Source organism: Camellia sinensis, chromosome 9, assembly GCF_055761805.1.
Source record: "Camellia sinensis isolate YWXY chromosome 9, ASM5576180v1, whole genome shotgun sequence".
NCBI lineage: Eukaryota > Viridiplantae > Streptophyta > Magnoliopsida > Ericales > Theaceae > Camellia > Camellia sinensis.
In genome coordinates, this window is record NC_138969.1 from 196,032,397 (window position 1) to 196,043,334 (window position 10,938).

General features: G+C 33.2%; 1 protein-coding gene across 1 annotated transcript; it reads right to left on the reverse strand.

The window, feature by feature from the left end:
* Window positions 1-939: 939 nt before the first annotated feature.
* Window positions 940-1,506, reverse strand: LOC114308735 (putative F-box protein At1g46984). Its single transcript, XM_028254400.2, has one exon. The coding sequence runs from the start codon at window positions 1,504-1,506 to the stop codon at window positions 940-942; it is 567 nt and encodes a 188-aa protein (XP_028110201.2).
* Between the last annotated feature and the right edge of the window lie 9,432 nt (window positions 1,507-10,938).

A 10,938-nucleotide genomic window follows, 5' to 3' on the forward strand; every position in this document is an offset into this window, starting at 1 on the left:
ATAAACCAGTGATAAATTTGTTTAAACCAGTGATAAATTTATCACTGTTGAATTTTTGTAAATTTGTTTTTGTGAATTAGTAAGTGAGTGTGTATGTATGTGAGTATGAAATTTATCACTGATAACATTTTATCAATGATAAATTTATCACGGCTAAACTATTATGAATTTGTTTTTGTGAATTAGTAAATGTGTGGATGTATTTTTGTGAATTAGTGAGTGAATGTGTATGTATGTGAGTATGAGAGTAAGAAAGAATAAGTAATTTAAGTGGTTTGGTAAATACTGATAACATTTATCAGTGTTTGTGTGTTTCCCACGGAAACCGTGGCTGGATGTTGCAGTGTTGAGTCTAGGGGTAAAAATAAAAAACATTGTTTGATTTTTTTTAAATAGGACCTGCAGGGTAATAAGACCGGTCCATAGGATCGACTCGTAACTCTCCCTTAAAATAACCATACAAACCGACTTGAACCAAATCATTTTGACCCGTCCAAACAATTTCTTTCCTTTCTTCCCTTTTCTTAACAATATTATTTATTTTATATTTAACAATATTATTTCCTTTCTTTCTTGCAAAACTTGTCAATATTAAAGCACTTCTTAACCATTATGATTAGAATGATGACACTTTAAAGGAACAAAATTAATCAAACCATGCGGATATCTAAAAACTCATCTGGATTATATATGTAATCCGCAAGCAATTCGAAAAAGAAAGGTTGAAAAGCAATAATTAACCACACACCAAAAAAAAAAAAAAAAAGAACACAACTCAATTAACTTGAATACATCAAATATGATCACCACTAATCCTTATGGACATAATGAAAAAATAAAACCTTGAGCTGCATGAGTAAACCAAAATTTCATTTTCATTGATATATATTCTCATAAATTTTAATCCATATAACACACAAAAAAAAAAAAAAAAAAAAATCAAGCGTCATGGACAACAAAATCCCCAAACTGCATATCTAGAGGTCCTAGAGGCACCAAGCTTTCCACATGATTGGCAATCCTAAAATTGATATTTTTTGCCCCATAAAGATCAATCCATGGAGGCAGCCCACGAATCCTAATCATCCTCGTGCTTGCAGTCCTATTCTCATGGCAACAAGGAATGAGATCGTAGTGGTGCGTGAACATGCTTTGAGTTAGCAACATGTCACCTACATAATTAGAACCAACAAGAACAACTTTTACCCTCTTGTGATTTTGCGAAGACGCGACATTAATATTGTTCTTGATCCACAAGAGTTTGTGATAGTCCTCTAATACCCACAACCCTATGGAGTTATATCCACAATCTTCGTAACCAAACAAAGCCAAACCCCTGCGAATCTGTGTTAAATTAGGTTTTGATGGCATGCTGCCTTCAGGGAGTGGAATCAAGTGAAATTTCTCGCTTGCAACGTTGAATGGCACTAGAACTTCTTTCCCAGAAGATTTCGTACTGATCCAATGAATCACGCCATTGACATAAACACCTTGAGTTTTGAACATATAGGGATAGGGAGGGACATACCCAATCTTTCTCTATAGAAGATTACTTAGATTTGAGTTCATCATTAGGTTCTCTTGTGGCTTTTACTGTGAGTACTTGGCGAGTAATGCTAAGTATCATGAAATTTTTTTTATAAAAATGATCATGAAAAATTCTCCACCATTAGATTACACATACAAAAAAACACCACACACTAATCAAAGGATGAAAAATCTTCATGAAGCATTTCATAATATTTTTTTCATGATCTCTAATATTATTGGTACTTGGCATTGCATGTCATACAATCTTGCCGTGTTCATGCCGTGTCGCGTTCCAAATATATGCAACACTTTGTATTCCTTGGAAAAAGAATCAAACCCTAAAGAAAAACAAGAATAGGGTACATTAAAAAAAGAATCATGTTTTACATTCAATTCAACTTCATTGTTTGGTGATACTGTCATAATATCCCGTGTGCTCGGATTACAAACATACACTTGAGTGCCATTGAAGAAACATATGACACCATTAATAGATTCCGAAACATAGCACTGACAAGGGCTATTATTGCTTCCCTTGTCACATCCTGGCAGCGAAAGGACTCGAACCAACTCTCCTCCACCCAGGCTAGAAGAGTAAAAATAGTGTTTTGAGCCATCAAAATTCGAGAAAGAGAGAAGGACTCGGTCGTGGCCGCGCCGAGCATGAGAGCAAGTCAAGTGTGTGTATGCAAAAGATGAGTTGTCTATAATGGATTGCCATGGTTTGGAGATGGATCTGAATCTCAAGAGAGACTTCACAGGGAGTCTTGAAAGAATCTCTGAGACTCTCTCTTGTTGGAATGAGACTCCAACTCCAACTAAGCCGCCATTGTTCGAGCTTTTTGAAGCTTTTTTTTATTTACTTTTGTTGCTCTTCTGCTTTCTGATCTGTTTTTTGCGCATTGCTTTTTAGGTTTTGTGAATAGGGTTGAGGCAGCTTATATATAGATATAGGGCCGGCCCTGAGATTTGCGAAACCTAAGGCGAACTATAAAAATGGGGCCCCTCCAATATATTTTTTTTTTAATAAAAAATTTATGTATAAAATGATAAGTATCCACAAATTTTTTATTTAAGTATACTTGAACATATAATCATTAAAATTATAAACTAAAATTTACTTTCATATACTTGAATTAATTGTTCTAATTTCATCATCTTCTTTCTCTTTTCATTTCCAGAACTATATTTCCTAGAAAACATGGCTATAAACACTTCAATCCACAAATCACAAACATTTCAATCCACAAATCACAATCCACTGATCTGATAGCAAATAAATTATATAAAAAAAAATTTAATGAAACAAAATTAGGGCAAAAAAATTTATTCAATTAAAACTGATAAATACCTAGGTAAAAAAATTAGGGCTAAAATATTTATTCCACTAAAATCTAATGGATAAAGAAGGTAAAAAAAAAATTAGGGCGAATTTATTATTCCACTAACTGATAGAGAAAGAATGTAGAAAAAAAATTAGGGTAACTTTATTTAATAAAATCTGATAGTGAGAGAGAAGATTTACCATGAGAGAGAGTGTGTGAGAGAGAGTGAGTCGCTGAAAGAGTGAGTGAAAGAGAGAGAGTGAGTCGCTCACAACAATGTTGTGCTCTGCATCTGCCTTGCCTTGAACTTGGTACATATTGTTGTGATCTTCATTTCATTACTTCGTTAAAGAGAGAGAGATTGAAAGCAAATCAGTGCACTAAAGTGAAAGTGATGTTGTATATAGTGTATGTATGGTTTGGGTTGGGCCCAAACATTTCTTTTGTTTTTGTTTTGTTTTGTTTTTTTATATATTTTCATTTTAATAAATATGGGTCAAACACATTTATAAATAAATATGAGCTAAATTTTACATGGGCCCAGTAAAACATTTTGGGGCCCTTTAAATTGATCTTAAAACAAAAAAAAAACAAACAAAAAAAAAAAGGGTTGGATCTATAACAATTTATTAAATTTGGGGGCCCTTTTTTTGGGCCAAAATTTGGGGCCTAAGGCACAAGTCTTACTTGCCTTAGGTTAGGGCCGGCCCCGTACAGATAATGTTTTTTGGTTTTCTAGGGTTTGTAAATCACGATTTTTTCCTTGCGGCTCACGAAACGTAGTACGAGTTTTCTAAACTAGTGTTTGGGACATATTTTTTTGAATTGTTTAGTATTTTTTTAAAAAAAATAAGTCAATTTTTAAAATTTTTTCGTCCCTTTTTTTTAGATGAATTTAAAAATAAGAAAATAATAAAATTTTAAAAAAATTAACAAAGTCAAAATAAGCAAAGAAAATCCACTATTTTTTACTTATTTGTTTTTTTTGAACTTTTTTTGTAATCTTGTATTTTTTTTTAAAATTTTCCGGCTTATTTTGTCAAGCATAATTTAAAAGCTTAAAACTTTTGAAAAATTTTACAAAAAATTCAATAAAGACGAAAATAAGCCAAAAAAATTGTCACCAAATAAGCTAAGTTGGTTTTTTTTAATAAAGTTTTTAATTTTTTACCAAAAAAATGTAAAAAAATAAAGAAAATAAATTAACTTTTTGTAATAGTTTTTGATTTTTTTTTGACTATGTGGTAACTCTCCAAACAACACCTAGGTCAAGAATTGGATTAACCGGCCTTTCAGAGCCAAATGAGTGGCACGTGACTTTGTCTTATGGCCTGGCCTGCATAATAAAGGACACATTAACATTGCTTCATTTGGAATAGGCCTGCCCAATATTGTTGGGTTTTGGCTAGGTGTGGTTTCTTTGATTTGGTTGTTGGGTTGTATTATATGATTATTGGGTTGGGCTATGTGTGATTTTTTAGAGTTACTCGTTGGATTTGTGCATATATAATTGTTCATGCTTGCTATTAATCCAATCGATTGACAAAAAAAAAAACAAAAAACTGGTTGTGGATGAAATTTACTTGGTTTATTGTTGAATCATTGTGGGAATTCAACTCTAAACAAAAAATAGCCATCATTTAAACCTTGCCTAATCAAGCATTTATTTTAAATTCTTGTTGGCAAATACTCTTAGATGTACTAGTGATGATATACACCTGCGTTATAATTATATTTTTGAAATAAAAAACTTTATAATAATATAAAGGAAATACACATTAAGAAAATAGTATTTCATACTGAATTTATAAATTATGTGGATTTATCAACAAAACACAAAAATAATATATCATAGGATGAGAAAAGTGAGAGATTCGATATTAGAAAGCTATAAAATCATTAATATAAAGTAAATTGATGATGTACAAATTGATTTGGCCGATGAATAACCAAATAGAAATTGTAAGACAGAAGAAATTTAAACCCAGAATTTATCAAGAATCCTGATAAATAATTTAGATTCAATTCTTAAATGATGGGCCTTACTTCTAAAATAAATCTCAACCACACATGTATTTTCTAGATAAATTTCCAGTTAAATTTTTGAGTTTGTAGAAGTCCTCCTAATAAAGACAAATGTATGTTATCAAAAAGTGGTTAGATTCTCTCTTGTACTGTAAACATAAGTAAAAGTTGTATATGTGAAAAACAATGAAAAACTTACACCTCATATGGAAGATAGTGTGTTTGGTTTGTGTTTCTAGAGTTGTTTTTGAGATAAAAAGTACGAAAACTTGTTTAGTTTGCCTTTTTTCAGAAATGATTTTGAAAAATTGTTTTGGGAAGAGAGTTTTAAAAAAAAAAAAAAGATTGATTTGATGTATATGAGAGAGAGTGATTTTGGAAAGTAGGTAACTAAACAAAATTTTGAGATTTTTTTTGGAAAAATTTGTTTGGTTTGATTACTCTTGAAAATTTGTTTGTAGAGAATTTTTCCCAAAAATTTTTCTGAAAAACAAACCAAACAAGTCCATCTCAATAAATAGATGTGTCTATTTAATTTAATTTTGTAATGATTTGTAAGAGTATGACCATTCGGTCTATACAAAAATTACTAATTTTTAAAATTAGGGTCGAGTTTAAATTTGAGAGAATTTGACGGTTTTGTGGGCTCACCAAAAGTTTTGTTTTGATGATTCAAACCGTTTATTTTGTAAAACCCTAAATATATATCATTCATAAAAAAAAATTGGATTGATCTGATAAGCATTATATATATATATATATATATATATATATATATCACATGTCTTTGAAAAAATAGAGGGCAAATATATTTTTAAAAATAAACTATTTTTTTTAGACAAACGCAATAAAATTTACACCGAGGGTCTTACAAAATGAACAATTTGAATTATTAAAACATAACTTGTAGTGAGCCTCACGAGCCCGTCAAATTCTATCAAGTTTATAATTGAATTTAAATTTGAATTTTTGAAAAACTTAACCATAAAATTACATATTATTATATGAAAAATGTTGGAGATCCACAATTTAATATCTACAAATTCAATTATAATAATGTGGCAAGACAATTGAACACTATATCTACTACTAAAATTAAGTGTGACAAATTAAAAATTATTGTATATTAGCATCAATTATGCCACGTCATTATGGATTAGATTAGATTTTTTTTTAGAGTTTCAAATATTATTATTATTATTATATGAAGTTCTCTAACAAATGAAACTGTAAAACGACCATTCATAAAAATTCAGAAGTCTTAGTGTCTGCTGCAATATAATGCCTGTGACTGTTGCTATATAGTGCATTTTTAGGGGCAACGTGTTGAGAAGGGTATTTTGAGAATATGAAAAAATGAAAAACAAGTGAGAGATTTTTTGGAAATATAAAAAAATAGAAAACAAGTGGGAGTGTTCACACTTTTAAAATAGTAATAGATTAAAAATAATTAAATAAAGAAAACATAAATATTTAGAAAAATTGGTCTAATATCCCTCTCAAACTTTTAGTAATGGGAGAGGTCCACAATAATTTTTTTTTGTAGTCTAAGGTCCCTCACCCACACCCATATATAACACCCACGTTCTAATTCTCTCTCATCTCTCTTCTTGTACCAAACAACCTCTCTCTCTCTCTCTCTCTCTCTCTCTCTCTCTCTTTCTGTGTGTCTCTCTCTCTTCTCTTCATCTGCAACATTGTTCGGAGCTTTATCGGCGTTAACTACGATAGAGAAATTCGAAGTTCTTGAATCATCACCTTCCAGAAGCTTCTTCGTCGCGATCGTCTTCTTCTCGAGCCAAACCCTTAATCGATCACTCTTCTCTCTATATTCTCTCTCCAAAAGTATCACTAAATCTAGTGGAAAACATGGTGGTGATTGCGTCGTGGCAGCCCTAGGAGGAAGGGTTCAAAGAGATCTGTGGGTTACTTGAACAATAGATATCTCTGATTTCTTATAAGTCTCAGACTTGGCAACAACTCCAACACTACTCTTAGTACCCTGATTTCAATGACTACCTCGTTTTTATCATCGCCCGTGCCGAGGTACAGTAACCCCCCACTCTTGATTCTTCTTCGTCGCTTTCTTGAGAACATATTTTTGATTATTTGTTGCATTGATTGGATTGATTTCTTGATTGGTTATTAATTGTGTCTGAACCCTCCAAAGTGTTAATTTTTTCTTGTTAGATTAACTTAGGTTAGTTGTTTATTGGATGATGGGGTTTCTAGTTATTAGAGTTTCTTATTGGTTGAGTAATGATGTTATTGGATTGGGTTTCTTTAATTGGTCATAATGGCATCAATTTCTCTGGTTTAGTTAAAATTTCTCTGATTTGGTTAAAATAATTTTCTCTAGTTTAAAATCATTGTGCTAAAATTTGTTTGGTTTAGTTAAAACAATTTTCTTTTGTTTAAAATTATGGACAAACACAAAGAAATTTGTAAACAAAGATATTTGGTTCATTTTTTAGAACTTGTTTTTTGAATTTTTTTTTTTTGAAAAATTAGTAACTAGTTTGAGGTTCTTTATCTTGTTAATGTTGAGGTTCTTTCTCTGGGAAGAAATTCTTTGGGAAGAAATTCCTAGAATTTCTTTGGAATTTCTCTCAATAGAATTTCTTTAGGAAATTTCTAGAATTTCTTTAGAAAGAATTTCTCTAATTTCTCTAAGAAGTCTAGAGAAATTCTCTGAATTGAATTTTCTCTGAATTGATGTTGAGGATCTTAGACATTATGAAAATATTGAATATCTTTTATGTTATAAAATCTTAATATCAAATACCCTAAAAAAAATCACCTAAATATTTTTCAACAATTTCAAAATACATTTTTATGTTATTTCAGATCTTTTTATTTTAATAACATTTTTCACAATTTGTTGCGGAATTCTTTTTAGACGAGTTTTAATATTAAATAATGTTCCTTGGACACTTTTATCATTTTCTATTATTTTAGGGTGTTGCTAATAACCCTACAGTTTTTTTGGAACCCTCACTACTTTAGACCCTTTATTTCTCCTCCCTCTTCTATTTTAATTTATTTTTAATCCCAATGATCATTTTTTGGACCTTCATGCTTGTAACTCCATTCCTCCAATAGCCTCTTACCACCACCTCCGCCCACCCACCCATTAATTGCTAGTCTGCAAACGAAGGGTGTTGGCTAGCTAGTGGTAGTTGGGGGATTGGGGTAGGGTAGGGTTGGGATTTGAAAAGTATGTGTGTTAATTTCCGACCACACTGTGAATCAAGCACTCAATTGGAGAACACTGGCAGAATTGTAATAACCCCGACCTCTGAATAACGTTAATCCATGATTATGTGTGCCTAATTAGTGAGTAAGGGAAATATTAAATTAGAATGCATGTGTGTGTGTTGCATTGTTGTATTTATATCTGTTAGGCGTAGAAAGATCCGTTCGCGTTTTAGTTTCGGTTTGCGAATTGAAAGCCTTATCGGTGTCTGAATCGAAAATTAACTTGATTTATGTGCTAATTAAAATTTATGAAATTTTATGATAGGTTTAATTAAAATTCAGTTCGGAACGATTAAATTTGATTAAAATAATGCTAGATTAAACATAGATTAAGTGAATGCAAGTTAATTACATCATTGCCCTTGAGTGGGCCACTTTCATACATTGTTTAGAATTAGTTCATACACCATTTTCAGCCTCTTTCCTTGCCAAAACCGTGAGAGAGAGGGAGTGAGGGAGGAAATTGAATTTATCTAGAGATTAGCTTGAAGAGTTAGAGAAATTGAAGGAGGATTTCATGTTTAAGCTTCCACACTTGGAATTGAAGACCTAAAGGGAGAGAATTCAACCTTTTAATTATGAATGTGAGTTGTTCTTGCTAGGTTCTTGGTGAAATTGGTATTTAAAGTCAAGATTTAGCTCAAAGTGTTGTTTTGAGAGTCAATGCATGCATGCATGCATAAATTTCCATGCTTTGAGTTTGAATTCTTAGATTTCTTCCATGCATGTGTTAATTTCACTCACATTATGGTCATTCATCTTGTTGTCCATCAAATTATCAAGTTTGATCATGTTTTGGGGGGTTTGGATTCAATGAGATTCTTGCATGTTGTATTAATGGCATGTTTTTAGAGTTCATGTTGATTTTACACAAATTGGGTTGCTCTTGGGCCATGATTTCTTGAAATGATTTTTAATACATGTTGTTTTATGAGTTATTATATGTTTCCTCAAATATTGCCCCAGAAAAATGAGTTTTGAAGGCTTAAAGGTTGAGTTTCATGCTTGGAGGTCAATTTGGATTTTCCAGAAATTGGACCCACGCTCGAGCGGGTACTTTCATGCTCGAGCGTGAATCCTGAGTACATGCACTTCCGCTCGAGCGTCGATAGTTAAGCTCGAGCGTGAAATGTGTATACCCAGAAGTTTGTGTGTTTTGCAGTCCGCTCGAGCGGGGGTCGAGCGCCCGTCGAGCGTGAAAATCATGCATCCAGTACTTTTTACAGTCCGCTCGAGCGAGGAAGTTCACGCTCGAGCGGAGCTTCAATATCTACATGTCCGCTCGAGCAGGGTAATCCATGCTCGAGCGTGGACCTTATCTTCAGCACAATTTAGGAAATGGTTTTCAAGGCATTTTTACATCCTCATTCCATCTTAGGCATTCCCAGGCCATGTTTAAGGCCCTTTAATGAGGATTAAAGGTTAGAAACACACTAAGAGCCAACGACGTAAGTTTTGTACAATTAGAACGTGTGTTTCAAATGTGTATCTGTTATATGTTATGTAGGTCACGTGTCGCGTTCTGTCTGACTACTCTGCTCCGTCTGTTTGTCTCAAGGCCAACTGTGAGTAATAACTTAGTAAAGTTATGTTCAACTGTATATATTTTCTGTGTGATAAAATAAGATCTGTTTTCCGAAATGATATGTTCTGTACAATCAATGATTGTTCAATTTCTGATATGTATTCGTGACATCCTTAGCATCATGTGATATCTATTGGCTGTTACCCGATATCGGAGGTTCCTTTATGGAACTTATATCCGTCTCCACTCTGTTACCCGTACCGGAGGCCCCGTCATGGGGGCTCAGCTTCTGTTCTGTTACCCGGATCCGGAGATTCTTTTAAGGAACTGGTTACTTGTGACCCTCACGTGTTTGCCTCTATTCTGTATCTGCTCTGTTATTGCTAATGGATGTATCACGTAAACTCAAGCATGACTTATTATTTCTATATATGATCTGGACCAATTATGGATTTGATACGAAACTGAATTATGATTTTCTGAATCTGTACAGACTCATTCATTGAAACCCCTTTACTCTGTTATTATTCACTGGGCTTTCGTTCACGGTTTATATTATGCATGTAGGTGAGCCGGCGTGTGACCAGGGCCAGAGTTGACGGCCTTCTGTTCTGTTTTTGTCAGCCAACCGTTTTGCCTCTCGAGGAGGTTTCGATCGAAGTCTAATGCTATGGTTGTTTTTGTATTCACGCTACTCTCTGTGACTGTTTTGTAAAGTCAGGTCTTGGGATGTACACTTCTGTAAATACTTTGTAAATATTGGCGTCCTTTGACTGGCATGCTCATGTATATCTATATAAGGTTTGAAATCTACTGTCTCATGTACATTACCACAGCTCATTGGACCTTGTCTATTTTATATATTTGCTTCCGCAGCCCCTTATTATTTGCTAATCTGTCAAGAGGCCTTTGGTAATCCAAGGATTACTGGCCAGTTACGATGCTAGACCTATAGGGGCAGGTTTGGGTTGTGACAAGAATAGATTAAGTCCGAACGATCTGTCACAAAAAGAAGAGATTCCAGCAGTGGTTCGTCCACCTAGGGGCACTCCGACGATCAAGTCAGTTATCTCTCAAAGATAGCAAAAGAGCTTAACTCACTATTTAGAGCATAAAAAGCATACCTTAGACCTATGAGAGTGCCTCTCTTTTATAGTCAACACAAACCTAGTCCCAATAGAAGCCTAGCTTCAATGGACTTAGGATTACTACTAATCTTGGACTCCCAGTAGGAATGGGATAAACTCTCTAAGAGTCTTATATTTACCCAAACTA